At 41.6% G+C, this 26,757-nt stretch overlaps 1 protein-coding gene across 2 annotated transcripts in view; it reads right to left on the bottom strand.

The window, feature by feature from the left end:
* The window catches only part of prkcab (protein kinase C, alpha, b), a 114,833-nt gene that overhangs the window by 72,598 nt on the left and 15,478 nt on the right, over positions 1–26,757 (bottom strand). For both annotated transcript variants that reach the window (XM_030057930.1, XM_030057931.1), the window contains exon 3: positions 3,865–3,947. In XM_030057930.1, the coding sequence (XP_029913790.1) occupies positions 3,865–3,947 (83 nt within the window). The remainder of the gene's footprint in view (positions 1–3,864; positions 3,948–26,757) is intronic.

Here is a 26,757-nt window from a genome sequence, read left to right as displayed (position 1 = left end):
TCCCTCTCTCTGTTCATTCCTAAGATTTATTTTATTTTTCCCTTTTTTAGCTCTTCAAGACTGTAAAGTGATTAAGGGCTCTAAATAAAACTTGAACTTGAATACTGACAATCACGCACCTTTGGACTTGGACTGTTTTCGAGGTTTCACAAAAATTACCGCTGTGAAATTTTCCTCACCATTTTATGCTTTATGAATATGCAAATCTGTATTCTGCGATTCAATAAACTCCTAAAGGAATTTGATTTCTTCATTTTTTCCATCACTAGATATAGGAGGCAATGGCTAACGATGCCACTTGCTCTCCTTGTCACACCAATTAATTCAAAAGTGTAGGTTTCAGCGGAGTCAGAGTGTCAGCAGGCTGGCACGGTGAGGCGGACTGGTGTAATGAAGAACAGGCGGTCGAGGGTGGATGTTCTACTAGTTCATGTCGATGTTTACTCCGAGCGGGAACTGTAAGTGTCACGTCTGTATGATAGCGTCACTATGGCTCTGACTTCCATTATGTAAGGGCAGAACATTTCCTCAAAGACATGCACTTTCAAAAGTCATGGAAAAAAACATTAGATAAGCAGTAAAGGCTGGGAATCAAAATATTCCATATGTCTGGCCATGTCATTTTAAATAAACACTGTCTTTGTGCAGTATGCCAAAGCCGGTTTCTTGCCATTTGATCACTTCAGAAGAGGATTTGATCACTTTGAGAGGCATAGATGAGATAAATACCCTGTGAACCTAAACAGAAAACAGATTTTGACACTGTATCTAAGGTAGTAACAGGAATTCAGAGACGGGTTACCTGGGGTGCCTCGGTTGAGGAAAACATTGTGCAAAAAATGAGACATGCAACAGGTTTATTTCTATTTTTGAGACATCAAAACTCAAAGTCGGCACCAATGGAGACTGGAGAACACATTGATTTGAAAATACAGGACACGTGATATATCAAACACATGCAGAGAAAAAGCCATCTAAAATACACGATAAGGAGCACATGCAAAATCTCCACAGCTGTGTTTGTAATGAGCAGGGCAAAAGACAGATGGTTCAAAAGAGGATTTGCCAAGGAGAGTAACAGCAATATACGCATGTAAAGCATAATCTCCTCTTCACACTATCCAAATCTGTCGCTGAAATGAAGCAAAATCACAAAATACAATTATTTTCACAGGAGTTGATCCGGGCAAAGGTCCGGCCTATAATGCACACGCAACCTGGTTGTGAAACCTGCATTGTTTCTCTATGGGTGAGTCACTTTCATTCACCGGCTCAAGAGAAATCCTTGACTGATAATACAGCACTATACAGTCTACCGCCTACGCTTCACAAAGTGCTGAATGAAAAACAGAGACAGAAGGGAGAGAGAGACACAGAGAGAGAGGGGAGGGGGACAGAGAGAGCACTTTTCACTCAAATGCTAATGTGAACATCCCTCTTTTCTCCGTGTGTGTGGATCAAAGCATCTGCCGGACAGATGACGCAATTCACACACTCATGCTGGCACAAAGGTCACAACTGTAGTGAAAAAAGAACGTGTGTACATGTGTAGAGGGAGATTGTGTGTGTGTGTGTGTGTGTGTGTGTGTGTGTCAGATCCCCCCAGCCATATTCAGATATTCCATATTCAGAGCCATGACACCACTCTGATTCAGGGGTTGAGGGCCACACATACACACACATGGAGGAGTGCAGTGGGAGTGACAGGGAGATGGAGGGATGGATGGAGAGATGGACGGATGGATGTCGGGCTGTTGGTGAGTCATCATCACTCAATTTGAGGCCATTGGAAAAAAAAAAAAATCATGAAACCGTCTGGGGTTCAAACCCAAGCAGAAAATCCTCTTTATTTTCCTAAATATCCATATCTTCTCCTCTTTTATTAAAGGATCACACAGTTTTTGAGAAATCGCTCCAAAGTCTCCTCTTGCTGGACTGTCATTGCTTTCTGCCTCCCAGTCGTGAATTATCATGGTGGAAATGCTTCAGACAGCTTCCTCTTACACGAAAGCAGTTCATTATGCTTTCTGAATGTATTTGAATTTTAGCTCCTCCTTGCCTAGTCTAAAAGTTTGATCTCCAGATTCAGAGTTATGACATACTCGATCTGATGGCCTGCTGCCTGGCGACATTCAAATGTCATTTCAATGAAGTGCAGAATTGTCAACTTTATGCAAATGAGCAGCAAAATTCAAATGATTTCAACGCCCGTGTTGTTTAGCTCCCAATCTCAGAATTTCATGTGCAGGAGTGCTGCCTGCCATTGACACTTTCCATAGAAAAGGAAATTGAGAGGCAGAACTTGTATGATAAGCCAGACGTCCATCTAAAATATGTTCAGTGAATCTCCTTCCTTTCTGTCATCATATTACATGCTTAAGGATCACAAGGCTGGGGCCAAACTAACCAGGTATCACTCACTGACACTATTTCCTCTTTTACATCTGCGTCAAGCATTTTGTCCTTGCAGATTTGTGCTGTGTGAAATATTTCTCAAATTTGAGTCTTCAAGTCTGAAGCACTGAAAAGATTACTGTGTATGAACTAACATCAAATCACCATTTGGTATTCAAAGAGGGCAATCCCCAGTGTACTCCGTATCCACATTTTGCTGAAGCCGGTGGATAGATAATGGGAAAACTGGAAACAGAAAGGCCTAAACTGACACAGGGAACACATGAAAGGCGCGGTGGTGCAGGTGTGTGTGTGAGAGGGAGAGAGAAAGAGTGTGTCTGTGAGGGAAAGATAGAGAGAAATAGACAGAGGCCGACAGAGTGGTACAGAGAGATAGGGGTGAGTATAGAGAGACAGAGAGAGAGAGAGAAAGAGAAAGAGAGAGGGAGAGCAGGAGAGGAAGAGCCGGTGGTAAAGAAACTGGTCTTGATACACACAAATGAGTCGAATGTCTGCAACATAACAGATTTGATTTTGAAAATCCATTCAACTTTCATTACCTCCACATTTGTCTATCTGTATATCTATAACACCATCACAATAGCACTGTGAAGGGACACTGAACAATCTGAATATTGTTACTGCAATTTTTTAAATGGGTGAGACTTAGAATAAAACTAAGGCAGGTTGTGTAAACATGACCGAAAATTTATGTGTGTCTGCGTGCCTTTGTATGAGTTTGGTAATTGGCTTAGCGAGGAAACATTCATTAGCAGGCCTTTCAGTCTGGGGAAGCCGGAGCGCAGGCACAGCAGCGTCTAATTGGCTCTTTGTGTTTGCATTTGCGATCATACACGGGAGTTGCAGCAAGTACTGCTGATGGGACAAAATAGGGGCTTATCCTCTGTATGTATGTGTGTGTGTGTGTGTGTGTGTGTGTGTGTGTGTGTGTGTGTTTGTGGCATAGTTGTCTGCCAAAGTTTACTGTTTGTGAGCACACATATGCACACACACCCACACACCCACAATGCATTCTACAGATTTGCATGCGACTTTACCCATTATCTAACAAAGGATGGATTGTACTGCCAGCTTGAGGGAAGAGTGAGGGTGATAATTAACTGTTAGTACAGGGTCTCTAACACACACACACACACACACACACACACACACACACACTCTAAACTGAGACAAGAAGCAGAAAAGTCACACTCCAACGCCAACACCATCCTTCCCTATCCACAGAGGCCAGTGAGGGACAATGTTAGCACACTTGATGAGCTGATGCAAACAGCTGTTGAAGAAGGGGCAAAAGTTATAAGTGTGTATTGTGTGGGGAAAAGAAAGTGAGCAAGAACTGCTTGAGGTTGGGACATACTGCTAGGACGGTTAACTTTTACACCTTATGTTGCTGAGTGCATTTATGCGCAGATGCATGCATACAGGCAAATTCTGGACATAATGACTTACGTCTGTGTCAGGACCCTTGTCAGCTCCAGGGCAGGAGAAGGTGACAAACTCATGGCAGCGTTTGTGAACCACAAAACAGCACACTGTCCGAGAGAGAGAGAGAGAGAGAGATAGAGAGGTGAGAGGAAGAGAGAGAGTGAGAGAGAGAGAGTTACTGTTATTCAGGAAAAAAGGAACAAGTGAATGTCCATGCAAATTAGTGTCATTCGGTCTCAAAGAGAGCTTGACAAGCCCTTTTTGCCTCTCTAGTGCAGACACAGACAAACAGTGCACACCAACACCACCCACATCCACACCCACACACCCCAAAAAAACTAAACATTGTGTGTTACGCAGCCACTGGCTCTTGCCAATCTGTGGGGTTGATACTGATTGCATCATTTTCTCCCACTGATCTGGGATAAGCCTCTATGAAGTGTCACTCAGTCTGACATGGCTGACATGACGCCTGATGCTGCTCTCACATCAGGGACAGTGACAGTGACGTTCACATTTACATCGGATGCTGCTGGAAATTTGAGGGAAAAGTCAAAGCATGGAGATCTGTGACAACTAGAACACAAGCGGCCTCCCTCTCTAACTCTGAGTGTCCAACTGCGGGCTTTTCCCTGCCATTATTTGAAACACCACTGACTGTCTCCTCATTCTCACATGATCTGCCTCCTTCTGTTATTGTCAAACTGTCTGCTTGTTCATGTGCACCTTCATGCGATCCCACCGTAATTTGCTCTGTCTTTCAGCCTGTAACTCGCTCACCATGTCACAGCTGCCAAACAACCTGACAGATGTGTGTTTAACAACTTCAGTGAGTTTATCAAAAGATCCCTTATTACCACCAGGTGTTTTAAGTGACACTGTACAAAGGTGTATCAGTATACTGAGGTCTTCAGTATGTCACACAGAGTAGCTGATTGATTGATTGGTGATTTCTAGTCTCAGTGGATCTTTCTGCTGCCCTGTAGATAGAGACCATCAGGTCTTCAATTCAACAAAACAGAGCACAAAACAAAGCAAAACAAAACAATAAAACAAATAGAAGAAGAAGAAGAAGAAGAAGAAGAAGAAGAAGAAGAAGAAGAAGAAGAAGAAGAAGAAGAAGAAGAAATACAATAAAAAGCCAGAAAAGCAAACATCAAACATCAGTATCATCAGTACATTCATTGTCAGTTTCATCATCATCATCATCATCATCTTCATCATCTTTATCATCATCATCATCATCATCATAATCATCATCATCATCTTCATCATCATCAGTATCGCCTCATTATCATCATCACATCATCATTCTAATCCTCATCATCCTCGTGCTTATCATTGTCATCTCCATCCTCTTTATTATCATGGGCATCAATATCATCATCATTATCATCATTATAATGATTGTTTCCACCATTATAATCCTAATCCAACCCTAATCCTCACTACAACAGATCTCTCTCTCTCTCTCTCTCTCTCTCTCTCTCTCTCTCTCTCTCTCTCTCTCTCTCTCTCTCTCTCTCTCTGTGTGTGTGTGTGTGTGTGTGTGTGTGTGTGTGTGTCAGAGATGAATATTTTCCATGCCACTGCTGTAATGCTGAGCCGGTGGGAGTACGCAGTGTGAATTCATCTCTCTCAGTAATAAAGAGAAACACAAATGGGGGTGGGGAGGGGGTGGAGGGGTAAAAAGCTCAGCAAAATTTTAGCCCACAGTGATTTATCCCTGCTCAGAAGTTGTCACCAGCTCCATTTGTCATTTCCACCACAGTCAAGCAAACGGAGGTGCTACATGTGCACAGGTAAGCACAGATGGAGGGAAGTTCTAGGACCGGACCCAGGCAGGGGTTTGGATCAAATGTCAGGATGAGGGACGGACCAACTATTGGTATTGACCAATATCAGGCAGTATCCTGAAAACAACTGTCAAATTAGTGACAAAACAAAACTAGTAAAAAGTGAAAAGTTGAATCTGTTGTGTACCTGCATGTTTTACAAAAACTGATACTGGTATGGGTTATTGGTCTTTGAGGGAAGAGGGATATTGGATATTGGTACGGACCTGAAAAAGCCACATCAGTCCATCCCTAACTTCACTTAATACTTGGGGAATGAAGTTACTAGTTTGACTAACACAAAACAATTTTTAAAAAAAGAATTCTTAAAATGACAAGACACCTTAAAGCACTTCAATAGGATCCTTTAACGAATGTTCCTACATTTGAATAAAAAACGTCCTTTCAATTTGCAGCATATTTTTGGTATTGGACACAGTTTTTCCAACATGAACAGGTTCTGTTCCAGCTAACACTGGGATCGAAGAGAAGATCTGCAAAACTAAGGCTGGGCAATATTTTGGAATTACATTGTCTAGGATCTTGGATATTGTCATGATACAGCACAAAAGCTGGTTTTAAAAGCTTCATTACAGTAAAGGGATGCAGTTTTCTGACTGTTCTAGCTATTTTATTATTTGCATCTACCTGTTTGGTCATCATATCCTCATTATTAATGATTCTTTATCAAACATGTGTAAATATCTTGTTAAAGCACCAATAGACATCCCTACAGAACAGCTGGAAGATAATCACCTATATTTCCGCACTCCCGCTGAATTAGCATTAATTTCCCACACTCAAAAAGGTGAATATAGAAATAGACCCAGCTTTATCAAGATGGGAAATCTGTCTCACAAAATTCATAGCCACCTGTGTCCACCTCCTCCAGCCTGCCCTAACTCAGCCTTTCAATCCTTCCATCCCACCTCCAACCCACTCTCCTGCCGCTGAAACAAAGGAAAATATTTGCTTAAATGCAAAGCAGAATATGAAACAGACACACAGAGAGAGACAAAGGTTTTTCATCTAGTTGCAGTTCTGCAACACAGTTTACTCAGCAGGATTACTGCTGCGAGTGCAACCATCAGGTTTCTCTTTTCCTCCTCACAGCCTACTTGCAATATGTGAACCACTGGGTGTAATGACGTCTAAAACACTTCTCTTCTCTCTCCCTTAGTCCATCAGCGCTCTTCACACCACCACCTCCCACCCATCGCTGACTCTGTTTTACACTGATTCCAGACCAGCCCGAGTGTCTGCTGGTGCTGCAGTGTTGAGCTGAGCAGAGTGACATGACACTGATCTCAGTTCAGAGGTGACGGAGGGCCGCTAAGCTCTGTATAGTAGAACGGATAAATCTAGCGTTTGCCTGGGTGTGTGTGTGTGTGTGTGTGTGTGTGTGTGTGTGTGTGTGTGTGTTTGCGTGTGGCAGGCTTACCCTGACTCATGGAAGACAGAGTGTTTCTCTGTGACTGTAATCCTTGTCGGATATGGTGTTGCACACTCACATTCGCACATGCACACACACACACACACACACACACACACACACACACACACACACACACACACACACACACACGCATATAGGTCTAGAAGGTGAATTGCAGGCTTTAAGAAAGTGTCACTGTGCTGCAGAGGCTGAAACACAGAAGAGCTCAGGAGGCTTATAGAGGGTCAGACACACTCCACTAGTCAGGAAGAAATCTATGAACACACACACACACACACACACACACACACACACACACACACACACAAAACTCATATCTAAGACTGCACCTAAGACTGAAGTCCCAGACTTCTGCTGTGAAAGAATTACTACATTAAGTGAGTGATTTGATCTCATGATCATTGAAGGGGCTACACAATAAAGCAGCAGGCATGAGAGAACAACATAAATGTATATACACTGATAAACCATATATTTTAAATTTACATAGCAAGAAATAACAAAAAGAAAGTGCAATTTCTATGCATCTGCATTTCTGGCTAACAATGCTGCAGCACAGCCAGTAGAATTAATAATGACCAGTGTGATCGCCTTTATACCTCTCACACAGCAATACATTTATGGGAAAAAATTATTATGTGACACTGTTTCAAAACTAGGCCATTTATGCATCCAATAGATTCAAGATGTTTATGTTAATAATTGTAGCTCTCCCTGCCTGCATTTGCCTGGTTTTACTTTACACTGAATAAATCTCACCTCTGTTCTTCTTGCTTATTATTCCAGGTCGAAAGGTACCGAGAAATAAAGAAAGGCAGTTTTAAAGAGTTTTTTTGTACTCTCAGCATTGCCTATTTATATATTGCATTATACATCTTCTGTCCCTAAGCGGTAGGGCTCTGGCTGTGACACCCAGTGGTGGGTAGTGTAGTCCTAGCCAGATGGTTGTAGTCCTCAGAGGGGGAGCTGTCTTTAGCAGCAGGAGCAGAGGTGGCACACTGACATATCGTCAGGGATGTTATGATTAACTACTCCAGGCTTTGTTTCACTTGCCTAATTGCATAAGCACAAAGATAAGGAGCTTTGGTGGTACAAAGCAGCTTACACAACACACATCCTTCCTTGTGTTTGTACGTTTAGTGTGTGTGTGTGTGTGTGTGTGTGTGTGTGTGTGTGTGTGTGTTTGTGTGTGTACATGACACAATCATTTACACACTATTTTCATTAGCACGTACCTATATGTCTACATGTGTATGTGTGTCGTGTTTGTTTCTGTGGGTGAGATTTCATATATTTGCTCCCTGCAGTGGCATTTCTACATCTCTCCATCCACATCCATATCTCCTTGCATCTGATCCTTTTGAAGTTGTGGATTTAAGACCAACTAATCTGGTGAAATTGGTAATCTGCTGGGCCGCAGTCAATGGGATTACAACGCGCTAGCACCCAGAAGAAAGGCTCACGGTGGAGATAAGGGAGAGGGCAGAACACCTGTGGTGCTGGTGCAACTCAATACCTCCCAGACACTTTCTATTGATTCTGGCCTTCAGAGCCTAACACAAAAAGAACCAGGCTTTGATCTAAGATCCACAGAAAGAAAAAGGGAATGATACGGGAGGAGGGATACATGGTTGATCAGGGAGGGAACAAATTCACAGGGATTCATAAGTCACCTATGATTCCGTATGGAGATAGATGGAGGTTCAGTGTGGAAATGGAAGTTTATCTGCTTTAACTACTGTTCTGCTGCATTAACTTGCTCTATAAGGCTAAACTATTGCCCAGGTCAAATCAAGTCATCTGCTGAATGACCTGACCAGATTAAAATGATACACTGCAGAGGAGCAACGAAGCAGGGTGACACAAATAATGTGCTTTTCATCTCTGCTCACAATCATTTAAAAAAAAAAAAAGAAAGAAAAAAAACAGAAAAAGATAATTCTCCTTCCCACTTCATCCTCCTTTATATATGGACCAATTGCTGGCTGATCATGCAAAATGCTCCTCTTTCCCCTTGTTGCAGCCCTTTGGTGTTCCTGTACCAGACTGTCACTGCCATTTCAGGCAAGGCAAGAAAAAGAGGGAGGAGGGGAGGAGAAGAGAAGAGAGGAGAGGGGGATGTATTGTCCTCCCTAGGTTATTTTTAGGCAATTCTAGCCATGGCTAGAACAGTGTGTACTGCACCTCACCATTGTAGGGAGATGGGCGGGTGTTTCTTCTGTCCTGCTCTACACCTGGTCAATGGACACTATAAATACACAGTCAGTGGTGTACAGCATGGGGCAGACACACGCACATGCACGTGTGAATACACACACACACACACACAGGCACGCAAGCAGAAATAAACAGACACACACCTGCATGCACAACGACAGTAGCAGGCAAACATGCAGGTGAGAAGAAAGTGAACGGTGAATGAGAAATTATTCCTGTCATGAATTTGTTTAAGTGTTGAATAATGGGTAGAGCTGCAAAGATGACCATAGAAAAAATCATACAGGGGGACTATGGAACAAGTTTTTCCACAATAGAGATTCATAGACTTGGCCGATGTCAAGTTCTCATCAAATAGTGATAGGGTTCAGATGTCGACCTCAAAGAGAAACTCTATCCACGTGTTGTTAACCAACCTGACTGCTTGCCTTACCCTCACACACTCGGGCATTCACAGAAAGAGTCATACAAGGTTTCAACTGTACTTGAAACAAACTGCTTAGATGGTTCTGCAAAAAGTGGTAAGAGCCTAAGACTTGCCCTTTTAAATTGGCTCCACAACACTAGGCTGTACTCCGCTTGTACTGCTGACTGTCACACAGCTGCACAGCTCTGAGCAGGGCTTGTCTGCACACCGTCCATGCAGACGTGGTGCTTGTGTGCATCGAAATGCATTTGTCCATGCCACTCTGTGTTGATACCCTCACAGAAACATTAACAGTTCCATATACTGCATGTTTTATATTGCCCTGCGGAAATCTGTCACTCAGCATTGATTTCAGTGACAATACGTGACCTCTAACCTCTTGCCATTGTGATGAGTGACAGATCTGGGTGTCCAAGAGCCCCAGATCACATGACCCATAAGCAACTGCTCTCTGTAGGGACTGGTGGAGATGGATGGCCACTGACCTCAACTGCACTGTAGCTCTGAAAGTCAAGACTGTCAGGGACCCCAGGAGTGGCCTCTTTGTGTGCCTGCTGATGGGAATAGTATTTCACCTTGCTTTTCCTCTGTATTTATCTTGCATTTCCTATGTGTGTGCTTTGACCAGTCTGAAGGGCATTTATATCAGTATGACTATTATGTGGCTTATTCAACCTACATAACGGCACAGGCTTTACCTTTCAAAGCTTACACTGGCCAGCAGAAAGCATGTATAAATGTTTAAAAATGCTTCCCTTCTTTTTATAAAGTCAGGCAGATAAAATCTAGAGCTAGGACTTCAAAAGAAAGATCTGTGGAAATTCAGAGAAATGCCAAGCTTCACTTTAAAGGAATTCTTAGCCAGTTTTCAACCAGCTTTTATATCATTACCGTGTCAGTAGTATATGCAAATGAGTAGTGTTTGCCTTCCCTCCATGTCGCCTGTACCTAGAGCTCAACGTGTCATCTGGCAGACAACAGATTTTACTTCTGCATTTTTTGTCTGTGTTGTGAAACGGATGTCTGAATTGCAATAGTGACAGTGTTTTGCTACTAACACGGCAACATTACACTGTGAAAACATACAATAAACATTTTTTATGAGGCCTGTTCAGGACTAGCTCAGCACATACACTGACAAAGTGTGTTACCCGGCAGCAAATTGTAGTACTATCTGCTGCAGTGTGTTCTGGTTGTTGTGGGTTTCCCTTTTTCTATGTTTTCTCTAATGATGTAGCACCGATTTCAGCCCAGTTTTAAGAAATGACCATCTTTCCAGCTGTGAATTATTCCTTCAAGGCACTTATTAGGACCTGGAAACACAATTTTAACATTACATTTATTTCATTTGTCTAACATTCACACTCACAACTGAGTGACTGGTCTGCAAACTGAGACAGTTTTAAAAAATGACATGCCAAACTATCAGTGAAGTAACTCTGAAAAAATCTTCATCTTTATCTACCCAAATTTGTTCCCCTTGTAAACTATGGACAAAAACAATACTTCTCCTCATCAGCACCCCATTATTATCATGTAAACTATCCACATGACATATTAAGTTCTGTACATTGTAAAGGCTGCGCTCAATATTAAAGGAAATGTGCAGGTGTTAGCTATTAATATCACAGTACGGTGCGGTGTTGCGGTGTATCAAGGACATTTTAAATTGCTTCATGAATTCACCTGCTGTGTGTGTGTTTGTGTGTGTGTGTGTGTGTGTGTGTGTACTGGACAGCAGTGCTCTTGGCTGGAGGTATGAAAGCTCTGCAGTAAGGTAAGTGATCCTTATTTCCAGCTACATCAATGAATGGTTAATCAGTATATTTTTGTACAGTAAAGTTTGTAGAATTTATTTATATATTTATTTATTTATGTATATTTTTGAAAGTTGTCAGCAGCCTTTCAACGGCGAATGCACCTGGCACTTACGTAAGTTGCCAATAAAAGTCATACTGTTAACCTATAGTACCGTGAAACTGTCTTCTCTCTGCCTCTCTGCTGTAATCTTATTGGATCTGTGTCTATGCAGTCATGAATATGCATGACTTAAATCATTTGGGAGCAGGATGATGCCCACGTTGCTCGTCGCCTAAATGACAACCAGGAAAAACAGTTTGAACTACTTTAAATTTCACATCTTTGGTTTCACATAATCCTGCTCTCACCACAGAGCGTCAACATGAACACTAATAGTCTCTTTCCTGATTTAACTCCATGGGAGGATTAACAACAACAAAAACAGCAAAGTCATACATGAAAATGTGAAAACGGTGCAGCAGATGGCTGATGGTTTGAAAATGATTTGAAAGTGATTACACAGATTAACGTTGAGGATTCTTATGTATAGATGGATTGACAGTAGTAAATGACTGAATTAGTCCTTATAGCAGTAGAAAGTGATCTGAATATGCTGAATATGATGCTTATGTTTGTATATTGCTGAATTCTGGCCACAAACAACAGATAAAATGAATCATATGCTCAAGGTGGAGATGAGAAGAGTCTTCTTCAACAAAAGGGTTTCCTAGTATTTGCCATAAAAATACTTTTATCGTGCATTATTACACTGTTGTGCTGTTGGGCTTTGACCCTGTGGACCCTTCATGGAAATAAGCATGGGCCCACTAATTAATAGATATTTTTATTAGAGTGCAAATGCTAAACATTTTGTATAAACCAAGTGAAAAACTCCAGACATGTTAAATTGTGTGCTTTCTCATCTTATATGGACCTGCATTTTTTTTGTTCGTTTATGTAAAATGAAAGTGGAAACTATTTGAAACTACGCAATTTTTAGATCAAGTTATGCTCATCTCAGTGAGAGGGCAAGATGCAAGGCATTGCATTTTCTCCATGGAAAGGGTTTGTCATGTTTTTAATTTTTTAAAGCAAATTTTCAAAAATGTCTTCCTGGAAGACCAACATGTCCCCTGATCCTCTTCTAGGGAAACTCCCTTTTGGGACAGAGAGGGAATGATATGCCGCCATGGTTCCAGGCTGGGTTTGAACTTTAGACTTTGCATATAGATGATGAGTCTGAGCCAACAGTTTTTAGAGAATTTTAACCCAATCCCTTCAGAATCTGTACATGCTGCTGACATCAGATGCCCAAGTTAAAGATACTCAAGAAAAGCTTCAATCATCCTTGTGGGGGGAATTGGGCTATTAATCAGGTAAATCCAAGCGAAGGTAAGCTGGGCTGGTTATTGACTTTGGAGGTAAAACAGAATGACAGCAAACTGCCATGGGACATAACAACATAATTTACTGTCCACTTCCTGCCACTCCTGTGTGGTGCAGTATGTGTGATATATACCAAGTAGCAACTCCCTGCAGATGGAAGAAACGACAAGGGAATGTAATAGAACTGCAAAGACGGCCTAGAAACTCAATTTCAACCCACACATTCGATTATGCATGCCACAGGCACACACGCAGGAGCACCGTGGAAGGAGCAGGAGCATGTGTGACACACGGCCTCACAATACATTTATCAATAAATATATGACGTGGAAAGAAGCAGTAGAGCTGTTGGGAGAGACTGCTGACACACTCAGCAGCAAAATTGCAAATAAATAACAGAGAGGAAGAGAATAGAGAACAAACAGTAAGATATGAGAGAACAGAAGACAACAAAGAACAGTAACAAACAGAGTAATCTTTTTCACACCTTCTTATGGGAACACAAAAGGAGAAAAATTCCCCATTTTGTTTGTGTGGGTTAATCATCTCGATCGTCGCATTATCATCTGATCATCTAACAAACTCCTAATCCTGTTCTTGACAGAACTGAGAGAGAGCGAGAGAAAAAGAGTATATATACATGCATATCTGTGTATGCATTTATGCACTTTTTGTATGGGAACGAGGCATTGCAGAAAACAGAGAATGCCTCAGGGGAGGTTCAGCACAGTAAGGATGTTGCTTGCTTTTCAAAAAAAGCTAAAAAAAAAAAAAAAAAAAAAAAAAAAAAAAAAAAAAAAAAAAAAAACATAAAATGATGACAAGCTCAGTTGAACTCCCTTGCATACATGCATCCTCTAAAACTGCAAAGGGAAAGGGCACCACTTCTGATTCATAACTTCTTAACGGTTGAGATAAAGGTGGGCGGAGCTAAAATGGAGGTCAAGGGGTGTCTGGCCTTGTCAGGTTGCTTCCACAGCTTCCAATGTTCTGGTTGGCGGAAAGCCCCAGTCTCCTCCCACGCCGCGATGCAGGCTGACAGGCGATGGCAGATATCACTGCGGCGCCCTGTCTCCAGAGATTTCTGCTTGATTATGCATGTCTGAATGCCTTGTTAAGGCAGACACAGACAATAGAGATGGTGTCCCCTGTGTGTGTATGCTATGCTGCGGTGTGTGTTTCTCACTTTTCCCATCATGGCAACACTAAATAGCCACCCACGCGCCCTATAACACCTAAAAAACACACCCAAACACTCACAGACTTAACAGTGATACTCCAGTAAAAAGTCTCCCTCCCACACCTCCATGTGTTTCCCTGTTCTTCTCTTTCCACCCAGCAGCAGAGGCCCTCTGTGAGTAGAGGAATCCATTTCCTTCTATAATCAGAGTCATTATTTTGCAAAAAGTGCTTGCGGCTGAATCACAGCTACAGGCTACAGTGAGACGTGCACTGCTGTACGAATGCACTAACGAATAGAATCGATACAGTGCACTGGAAATGTGGTCACACACGGCATACGTATGAACACACGACAACACACACACACACACACAGACACACAAACACAAACACATTCAAAGGCAGGCATACGCCCACACACCACTCACAGAGACACATGACATTCACACAAACCCACACTTAGAGAGCATACACACAGACTTTGCAGCACTAATAATGTTTGTATTAAGAAATAGCCACAGGGGGACCAGATCAATTAATCCAAACTACAGGTGGGAGTGTTTGGCTGCCAGACATCTTCGAGTCGCACAGGGGAAACAGTGATACAGCCTCATGAATTAAATATGACACTAAACACAGAGGCACACAAACACACACACACGCATGCATGTGTATACACATGCATGCATACACGTGTATGTGGAAGCACACACAAACACTCTATTGCTCACTCATTTTCACATGTAGACACACACACACACACACACACACACACACACACACACACACACACACATATTCATTGCCTAGTAGTCATTTATTTTTACACATACACAGACATACAGACACAGCCACAGAGAAATCATCTGTAACTGTCCAGTGCACTGTCCCAATGACCAACACATGCTTACACACATCACGTTCACATATACACCATACAGCACTGAATCAGGAGGCTATGCCACAAACAGGAATTAGAAAGTTATCCCGATAACTGTGGAAAACATCCTGCTCTATGCTGGTGATACTGATTTGAATCTGCAAAATAATCAGTGTTGGGTTTCAGATAATGATCCAGTCATCCTTGATGACAGTTGCTAATAATAGACAAAAAGTCAGAGGATATTCAGTGAGATTGTTTAAAGTTATGCCTCTGGTGCTCTTATCCACTTATCTTCTCAATTACTCTCTCTCTCTCTCTCTCTCTCTCTCTCACACACACACACACTCACACACACACACACACACACATACACACACATACACACAACTACACACACTCCTCCAGCCAGAGACATATCACCTGCAGTGGTCTGGCCTGCCGCCCCCTAAGTCAGTGTATCAGGTGTCAACAGTGGTAGTAATGTAATGAGTCTGGCGAGCCATGCTACATACAGCAGCTTGCAGACAGTACCGAAGGGACAAGTCAAAACACATGGAGCACTGATGCAAATTAGACTGGCTACCAGTGGGAGGTGTAAACACACACACACACACACACACAAACACGTAGGCATGCACATGCACAGGCATACGCATAAAAGCACACAAATGAATATGCAAGCATTCTCACACACAGCTAGTAGCCTCAGGATGACTCCACTATAAATTTGGCTTTTACTTGCAATGCCTACACAGAAAAGCACAGTCCGGCAAATGGCAAAGGTCACAGCAAAGTCCAAGTCTGGTGCCTGGGGACTGACTGCTAACCACACATCAACATCAGAACATTTTCCATTCTTGCGGCGCTGCATGTCCAAAGCTATTTTGCTTGGGGTCGGTCAAGTCTAGGTTAATCTTCTCCCAGAACATTTGTGATAAGAAAAGTAAATAACACACTTCCTTTTTTACTCATTTCCATTTCATTTCTTGTTATTACCCTCTCTCTTTCTGTCTGTCTCCCCGAGCACAGATGTTCATAACACACAAGAGACCAAAGAAAAATTTCCCAAAATTAAAGTTGATCCAACGCTCCCATGCAGTATAAAAAAATCCTTTCTTTAACACAAGTGACAATACAAGAGAAAATCAAATGAGTTTCAATCATCTCAATGAAATCTATAGTCCTCAAACAACAGAGACACAAGAAACACCACTGGATGAACACATCTACAAGGCTTGACACCATATTTAGTTACATAAGATAGAAACAACCGGATGCTCTATTATTAGGGGACCATTATGAAATAATCAACAGCTTACTTGAAACTACATGGAGAGATGCTGCTGCTAGGCTTTAATGTCAGAGATATTCAATTAATACAATGTGGCAGCTGAGCAGGCTGGTGCACATGTTATGCGCTCACAGTACGATGTGTTTGAGTGTGGCTCTTGACCTTTCTCTTGCCTCATATCCCGCTCTACGTTACCTGTCCTTCTCTAGGGTTTCGGATAAAGCAGCAATGTCTGAAATTACATACAGTATATTGTAACAGTTCTGCAAGATACATGCTACCACAATCAAAGTCAATGTGTAACACAGATAGCCCAAACAGAGAGACAAAAACAAGTGACAGTGAGCGTTAACAAGCTCCAGCGCCATTTCACAGATGGCTTGACATGCTCAGCAACAGGCATGGAGAGGGACATTTGGACCGCAGTGAGGCATGACAGTTCCCTCTTATTGCCAAAGCAGCAAACAAAAAGCACTAACCAAAACCTTATCAAGCTGTGGTGCTAACTGTAGAGCCCCTTAGCTATCTTCGAGCAGAGAAAGAAAATACTCACACAGAAATACTCACACAGAAATAGATTGTATTTTTATTTCTTCTCTTGTTGATGTTTTGGTCTTCTCAAGACAATTAAAAGATACAGTAAAATCACAGTCTTATATCATCTCTCCACAACAAGATGAATTATGCACACTTTGGGTTAATTAACCTCACCCCTGGTGAGTAAAAGAGGTACCAAAAAGAAACAGCAAGACTAATGGCACCTAAAGACTGAGGTTTCAGCAGTCTTTGAAATTATTTGCACGCCACACTGTGCAACATGGATCTAATAAACTTGGGTGCAACATCAAGTTTAATGTATGTTGACTCTAGGCTTACTGAATCTTATAGGCTACAATGCAAGACAATATACAAAAAACATCATCGGTGTACATCATCCATCTGCACCGTTACAGTGGTAAAGAAGGAAGAATGGAGCCCTTGCAATACTGTACTACTTCCATCATCATTGTTTTTAGTACCAATGTTGTGTTGATCATTTTATACTGCATTCCTATTGTTTGGTTAGGAGACGTAAGGTGGTGCTGCAGTCACATTGTGAGATGGTTATCCTAAATTTCGGACAATGTCAGAATTTTTTCCCAGGCTTCGTAGGTCGTTGTCATTCATCTCTGAATCTCTCTCACAGAGCGACAAAGTACCTCCGCTTTGGAGCCACGACCAAAGATATTGCCTTGTTTCTTGCATGTTGGTCATCTTTTGTTTGGGACAGCCCAAAACTGCACAGTGTATATCCAGCTTAACAAGATCCAAATATTGATTTCAGAAGGGAGAAGGAGGTGGTCTCCCCGGCGACAATTAAGGGTCAGCAAATAGAAATGGTTCAGTCTTACATATATCTTGGTGTCTGCCTGGGCAGTATGTTAAACTGGAAAAACAACACTGATGTTGTATTTAAGAAGCCTCGGTCAAGACTTCTCTTCTTGAGGAAGCTTAGATCCTTTGATATCAGCAAGAACTTCTTCATGTTTTTTTTTATCAGGGAATCTTAGCTGGTGATGATCAGAAAGGCTGACTCAGTGATTGGCCATAGGGCCAAACTCACTTGAGGTCACTGTAGAGAACAAGGGAACAAGGGCCAAACTAAAAACAGTTCTGTGTTTTGAAGGCCATCCATCATATAGTGTTGTTAATGACTGGTGATGCCTCTGTGTTCAACTGAACGACTTAGAGTGTCTTCTGTTCCAGCAGTGGTCAGATTTTTTAATGAACACTTTTAGATTAGACAGCATCTTTCAGCTGTTAATCATGTCTCAAATGGCATTGTCTATTGTTTTGTTGTATGTATGCTTTGATTTGGTGGCAGATGAGTTTCCCCTTTGAGAATTAAGAAAGCTATGCATCCAAGTCTACATCAAAACTCAAATACAAAACATCACACTACTGTTTGGGATCAGCACCACAGGAAAATCCTCACCAATTATTTGCCATTAAATATCATTCCATATTATTCTGTTCCAAGAACACATATAAATCATATTCATCATTTACCGTGACTGATACCATAAGTCTGAAGATCTGAAATCCAATAAGATTCTTGTTTCAAGAGTCTCTCGTTTTAGGTCACCTCCTTGTCAAGAGAGCTTAATTTTTTCAGTTCTATAAGAGGTAAAAGCAGTTATGTGGTGAATTGGCCCTTTTTTTAAAAAATGGGCCTCTATAGGATTATATAGATGACCAGCGTGCATGGCTGAACAATGTTCTACTATGCATACTGTGAGTGCTCTCATTTTCATACCTTATACCATATGCTATGTCTTAGAACAGCTATATTTACGTAGGTATATCACCCCTGTAGTGTTTCATTACAGTTCCCTCTTACTGACCTGCATTTGTCTGACTGTGTGTTGTTATAGTGTGCTTGTGCATGTACATATACATAAACACATTAACAGAAAAAATGGAAACAGGCCTCTTCAGCTTAAGCCTCCATAATTAATCAGGTTTGAGAAAAGAAGAGAAAACGGTTGATACTCTCATCCTTCTAAACTTAAAATTTAATATTAGTGGTGTTTTCAATCACAATATCAGAGACACAGAGAGTGGAGACAAGCCCTTCAGATCTGCTGCATATGTTAGATGTAGAAACATGACATCTGAATCAAAGGCATTTTGTAAGCAGCAAATAACACATGACTTCAACTTTAATAAAAACACTGACAAATTTATCTGATGATGAACTGGTTGAGCTGCATGAATCACAGTGAATTCATATTGGAGTATGAATCATATTTGTACTCCAATGAGGAGACTTACACATCTTGCTTGTGTCAGATGAACAAAAACAATGCCTGAATTAAGATGAATCATCCTGAGTTTTTTCATGCACGAAATAGAAGTAGTAAATCTGAAAAAATAGTGTTTAAAAAATCATTTTACTATAAAGTTGATCAAATGCACCAGTCAGACAGCAACATAAAATACAAGGCAAAATCTAAAAGTTGTGGATAGAATAATATAATAAAGTTCTTGCAGTGCAGTGTCAAATATGTGTAAGGAGGAAAAAAAGTGCATAACTAAGAGGAAAATGGACCGAAAAGAGTGCAAGCAAAGGAAGGGAAAAGGCAATGGCAGCAATTAAGAAAGGAAAGTCAGATGGAAGAAAAGTAATAATCAAAAGAAGAGACATTATGAGAAGAATATGTAAAAAAAAAGGTATATAGAGTGAGTAGGGCTCTTTGTGATCTAAATCTGGATCAGTAGACAGGAGGCAAGTGTTGGTGATATGCTCAAGCTGCTCAAGCTGCTTACTAAGGTGACCACATAAACACACACACACACACAAACACACACACACGCACACACACTAGGGCTGCATGATTAATCGTAAAAAAAAATCATGATCTCAATTCATACATCTTATTTCTAAATGATGATGACTCCCTTGCTCCTACGCATTCACATCACGCTGCATTCACATGTTGACGTCTTTGCCTTGGAACAATCCCAGTTCCTACATCAATCACACATGCACAAGATCAAGCAAAACACACTACTAATTCAACTTTCACGGATACAGCTCAATCAGTGCTCTCTCATTTCTCCTCCTCACTCCCAGGCGGCCGCTGTCAGTCCTTGTTACTATAGTAACCCGAAACAGCACCTGTGGAGCCAGCCAGAAGGAGGCAGTCAGAAAGTTAGTTAGCCTACTCAGGGGAGTTGGAGCCAGAAAGTTTTCGAGTGAAAAAAAAAAAAAAAAACAAAACAGAGCGACACTGAGGAAAATCCAGGTGGCATGGGCCAGAGTGATGCTGATGACCTTAAACATCACCATAAATAAGAATAAACAAACCACATCACAAAATCCTAGTGACTGGAGAATTTTACGAGAAGTTACAGGAGAATCTTAAGTTTAATTCAAGCACTTCGATATGTCATGTCGTCTGTTTAAAGTCCTGTCTAGACAGCAAGCATCTCAGACGCGTTTGTTTTTAATCAAGCATCTAAGAGTACAATAAATATTTTTGTTGAAAAGGGAAGAATCGTGTGAGAGAATGGTGATGTCAATTCTCAAGAGAAATTCTCAAGAGAAAAATCGTGTTTCACATTTCAGCAACAATCATGCAGCCCTAACACACACACACACACACACACACACACACAACCCCACGTGCACAGATGCAAATGCACGGATGTTGAGAGAACACTCACAGATGGACAGTCACTGGCAGACAGACACAACCTACTCAAACATGCAAGAACCTGAAAACACACAGGCACGCACAAATATAAACACACACACACACACACACACACTCAGGCACAATCTCTCAGTCTCTGTCTCTCTCTCTTAACCCTTCCAAAAGTACACCAGTGGCAGGAAAACTACTCCAGAGAAACACAGTTGTGCTGTATTGAGGTCAAGAGGACTGAGCCAGTGAACCTGTGCAGTGTAACTAGTAGAGCAGTCAGTGCAGAGCTTTTAGTACCGATTAATGACACTTGGCTGAGGAAAGAGGCATGACTCCTCTCATCACAAGGCATCTTTGTGCTCAGCTAATTGGCCTGGCTGATCCACACACACTTGCATCCACCCCTGTTTGGACACATTAGTCAGCCTGGCGAATGGATGGCTCGCGCTGCGTGGAGCTGTGTAAGAGCGAGCGAGAAACGAAAGCCAGGCAGCCGTGGTAAAATGACATTCTGTACTTTCTGCAAGATGCTTTCAATTAGCACCTACTACCTCCCACAATGCCCCGCTGCCTACTTATTCTTTCTACTTCTGTCATCATTCCAACAATTATCTTTAATTCTAATGTCCTTATATGTTTAAAATGCTTTCTCTTCTGCTCATTTTCAATACCACTTATCTGCATTTTTTTTCGCTATTCTGGGGAAAAGAGGGGAAAGTCAACACTACATGAGTGATTCTTTAAGTGACATGTTTCTAAGGCAACTCAGGAGAGAGAGAGAGAGAGAGAGAGAGAGAGAGAGAGAGAGAGAGAGAGAGAGAGAGAGAGAGAGAGAGAGAGAGAGATCTGTTGTAGTGAGGATTAGGGTTGGATTAACATATAGAGCTGCTAACCTGCTGCACTGTATGTGGACCGCACTCCTCCGCACTCCCACACTAAATAAGTCATGACCTTTTACTGAAAAGACAGGGCTATATGTCAGTGAAACCAGAAATGCATTAGGAGATCCACTTAAGTCATTTAAGCCTATAGGCATCCCTGTCCTTTGAAAAATGACCAAGGTGTGCTGTTAAGTGTAGCCCTTTTATTCTGCCATGCTAGGATCAATGAGCAATTTGGTAATACATGTATATGGATTTCCACTTTTACTGTCATCTGTCTTCACTTTTTGAATCAGTTTGGTGGAAAAAAAAAAAAAAATCCTCCACACACTTCTATTTAATTTAGATTTATTAGGCCAAGCTTTGGGTCGACTTTTGGCCCTTCATCATTGGCCTTACACATGTAAAGTGCATCAACTGCATCAATTCAGTCTAAGTGTGTGGAATATCTTATGCACTGTTCTCCAGCACCTTAGGAAAGACTGATTGTGATCAAGTGCTAGATACTCGAGACAAATCAGCTTTACCTCAGCTTTAAAAGCAGCAAGAATTGGGAGAAATGAAAGAAGTGAGGGGGGAAAAACAAAACAAAACAAAACAAAACACTCTCTGGAATAGGTAAGACAAGTGGTTTCGAGCCTCGCACTCCTCTCCTAATGTTAACTGCTCTCTACAGTGGGGTGAATTGCCTGGTCCGCTGAATGCGTTCATGGTTAACCTCACTTTCAGATACAATTACGCCAACCTCTCTCACTCTCCACTCTCTCTCTGCCACAACACTTCTTACCGGCCCTCTCTGGCTCCACACGTAGAGCCACTCTCACCGACAGAGTCCTATTTTTCTCTCAACGGTCTCCACCGCCAGAGTTGTTCGGCGGGATCTGCCCTGTCCATGTAAATGGCTGCGATCAAAGAACTGTTGAGAGAGTCTGAACTGACTTGTCAAGGCTAACTTATCTGTCTGACACTCAGTTTGCATTACAGGGCCTGTAAGGAGCTCTCAGTAATAGTGCATCTTTGCAATATCTACCACTGGAGACAGGAACAGACTGAGGTGCCCATTGTATCAAGGATATCTGCATTGGGTCAGCATGAAAATCCCAATATGCAATGTATTAAGGTTGTCTGGGTGCATGTCTCTATGTGTGTGTGTGTGCACGCATGCCAATGTGTGAGTAGGTGTGTGCAGTGCTGCTGTATGTAGGCACGTGGGGTGTGGTTGATGTATAGCTTGCTATTCCTGCTCTGCAGAAAGCCACACTTTCCTCTCCAGGGAATATATCAAAGACCCAGTAAAATACACCCACTGCACCAGTAAAAATACACCCTCTATTGCAGGATTGTTTTATACTCACACACATGCGCGCACACAAACGTGCACACACACCTCCACGGGACCACATGCTCATGCTGTCCATACAGTAAAAGGCACATGATGAACAAAAAACTTTAAGGCACATCAGCGAAGCTTGTATTTGCATAGGTTTGCGTGATCTTGAGGGTTTTGTGTAGAATAATTCTGTGAAGCACATATACAGCTAGACCTGCACAGGGGGTTTTCCCGACTCCAGCCTAAAACATGGTGGGATAGGCTTCAGCTGCCCGCAATCCTAAAACAGAATAAAAGAATATGGAAAATGGATGAACGGATGGAAATATGGAGCTAATAACAATCCTGCCTTCTCAGCATATTGTGCAAGCTGTTTCAAACTCAGCTTAATGTCAGCATGAAAGAGCACCAGCTCATTCATAGGTGAATCAACGTGAATTAAGCTTATTGTTGTTCACTGACAGCATTCCACCTCTGGTTTTTTAGTCTACACACAAGGAATACCATATTTGCATGGAAGCTTAGAGAAATCACCACCAGCTAAAATATAGTATAATCATGGAAGACATAACAGGGACATGTGAAAATGGGACAACCTAATAAACTGTCTGAAGCTTAAGAATAGAGGCCCAGACACTAAGCAGATGGCATTTTAAATGTATATTTACTAAGACATCGAGATTTGAAATAGTGCATGCATTATACAGTAATATTTACAACCTACAAAACACCTAAGAAACCTATAACCCTAAAAACTACTACTAAATGGTGCCAAAACATTTATTCCATCAGTATAAGCACTGATTAGACAGTCAAGATAGAATAAATACATACATATGGCAAGTGGAAATAGCTGTATAATCTGTACGGATCCCTCAGGGAAGTCCTCAGCCATTCAGGGTGTATAATTTACCTGTATCATCTGCTTAAATATTATTAGTATGTGTGAAACCCTACCTTTGTACTGCAGCTTTTAGCTAACACCTTTTACATTGAAAAATAACAAGCTGCAGATAGAAATGCTGGGAATTATTAAACCCATTAGGTCAATACACTGATGACTCACTGTTTGTGACTTATCATACTATCAGCATAACGATCCTCAACCTTCTCTTTCACCCTGTTGTATTATGTAAATATCGAGAGGCATGCTATCTATCTTCATGATCTAAGGCAACAAAAAAAACAGCAGCTTTCCTTCAACATTAGCATTCCTCCACCCTCTGGCTTGAATACTGAACTAGCTGAGAGACCTACTGGGTGGTCTCTGTGCAGTTTTGTAAAACATCATTTATATTTTCCTAATGCCATTAACTGCAGAGTCTCAAGAACATGGTAAGGGCGCCGGTGAGTGGAGAGAAGTGATGATGCAAAACGCTGGTGAACTGCAACAGGGAGAGGTGTTAACAACAAAGGATTTTCAAGGAAAACCTTCTATAATCAATCAGTGAATGATTTGGCTTTATTAATCAGAAAAGTACTCCGACAGTACACTGAAAATGAAAGCCACAAGATTGATGTCACTGGACTTAAAATCTTTAAAATCCATAAAATCCCCAGGACCTATTGACACATTATTTGTTTACAATTAAAAAACAGCTTTCCATGTAACTGTGATGTGCTGTGTTGGAGTTTTGTTCTGTGCAATCAGACCTTGAACCTTTGGTGTCATTGCCCCTCTCCCTCTCTCTCCCATCCCTCTGGTCTGTCTCTGATTTGTCCACAAATGTAGTCACGCCATTAAAAGCCACTTAACAGCAGCAAGAAACAATTTTCCAATTATTTTAGAGCATTCAATCACAAAACCGTAGCTTTATGCATTGGCTACTTCTCTCATTTTGAGACTTCCGACTCCGTGTTGTTGCATCTTCCAATTTAATAAGAGCCCCATCTAGCATTTCATCTGTCTCACCCATTATGTAATGGTTTACAAGAAACACAGTCATGAACTCAGAGAGGAAGCGTTAAGATCGGAGGGGACAATGGAAAGGAAGGACCTCTAGAGCCTACATTGTTTCTTATTATTGCCAACTTAGACATGCATGTATGTGTTCAAACACAGAGCCAGAATGCTTGTATCAAGGAAATCCCCTCTCATGTAATTTCATCAGTGGGACCCAAACAGAGACTAAAAATAGAGATCAAAGGATGGAATTCCATGCGGTCCATAAAACTCCATTCCAGTTAAGAAAAAAAGAGAGAGGTAGCTTAAAGTTGTTTTTTCCCTGTTGTGGCTATGGCTATTTTTTCCCTCAGCGGGGCAAGGGAGGCTGGGAAAGACGAGGAGGAGACGCAACCCTGACACCTTCAATTAGTGACTTCTCACTGACAGCCCCAGTCTGCTGTCCTCTCCGCTCGCCTCCCTCCTCCCAGAGGAGACACAAGGTGAGAATACAGCGGACGGAGGTGTGAATAGTGTGTGTGAGTGCGTGTGTGTGTGTGAAAGAAAGAGAGAGAGAAGACAAGAAGACAGAGAGAGAGAGAAAGAGAGAGAGCTGGACAGGTTTGTGGAAAAGTAGCTATGTCTGCAATAATTCCTGCTTTGAGGGTAGTTTCTAAGAGAATCGCTGTGTGAAAGACAGTTCATCCTCATCAGTCATTCACTTTTCAAGCAACATCTGACATGACAATAGTCTGTCAGGAATACATCTGGACAGCTGGTACTGTATCCAGCTATAGTTTGTGTGTGTGTGTGTGTGTGTGTGTGTGTGTGTGTGTGTGTGTGTGTATGTACCACATGTGTGTCTCAAAGCCTTTAGAGTCTGCTCATACACAGTCAGATCTGCAGGTATTTCCTGTTGAGAGATTCTCTTGGGTATTATCACACCACCTATAATCAGTCTGCAGTACAACGATGACAGTAAAACGGTTCTGTTGCTGCATGAATACAACCACTTAACTTTACAGGATGGTGTTGTACACCAATTTTAAAAAAGCAGTTTGGTATTTTTCAACCCACGCCATATTTAAATGTGAATACCCATAATTTAAAAATATACAGAGCACAACCTAAGCACTAGCTGTAAAGAAGAAAGAGTTACCACCCTGCTGCAACTTCTTGTTAGCCTTCAACACAGGCCCATTAAGCACTTGCTTTCAGACTCAAAACCACTATAAATGCGGAGTGATAAGAGTGGCAGAACATAAATATGCCATAATGTATTTTATCCTTTGGCACGCCATTTTCATAATTGTCATGATAGCAACGACAGTCTTCTGAAAGTGGAGGGCACTGAGTCTAACGATTTCTCTATCAGCAGTTTGGCGTGGCCACATATTGCCTATATGAGGAATCACGACATCCCACTTTGTTTGACGACTTTCCAGCCACACCCTGAGGAAGACCCAGTGGGGGTCGAAACCTGTCAGTGCTCTCCTTTTCTTTGCATGATTTTAAATTAGATATGCCCTAACCAATAAAGGCATTTTAAGTTACATCCTTCGCTTGATGTAAGTGTGCCTAAAGTAAGCCTATGGGGCTCCTCTTCTCCCACTATAACCGCAGTTTTAAAAAAAGAGAAACTCACTGCATTCAAATACGCCTTGAAATTGTGCACCCATAAAATGGTTGCAAAACGTGCTTTCAACCAATTTTTATTCAGGATTTACAATAACATCCACACAGCTCTGTTGTTACCTCTGCGTTCTACATTTTCACAACATGGCAATCACAGTATCAGCTCTTGAAAAATGGATGCTTTCTTGTCATAAAGCTTTCCGTGAGGTTGTGCTGTGTATGCTATGATGTTATATAAATGATGTGTTATTTTTTTTTTCCCCACTGCTTTTCTTGGCAGACCCTCTCCCACTCTGCCTTCGATTGGTTAACCCTAACCCTAACCTTAACCAACCTGACCAACAGAGGAGATAAGTGACCACAAGTCAGCCAGGCAGAGTTTGCTGAATGGAACAAGGGGTATGTTTTGCCAAGACAAGCTCTGGGATCCATAATATCGCATAAGTGATGGATACAAGCATTTTAATTCAGCCAAGGTAAAAAACCTGGGGAAAATACCAGAACTATCTTTTAAGTATATGC

Source organism: Myripristis murdjan, chromosome 8, assembly GCF_902150065.1.
Source record: "Myripristis murdjan chromosome 8, fMyrMur1.1, whole genome shotgun sequence".
Lineage (NCBI taxonomy): Eukaryota > Metazoa > Chordata > Actinopteri > Holocentriformes > Holocentridae > Myripristis > Myripristis murdjan.
Note: the sequence above shows the minus strand (reverse complement) of the source record. Positions and strands in the feature narration are given on the sequence as shown.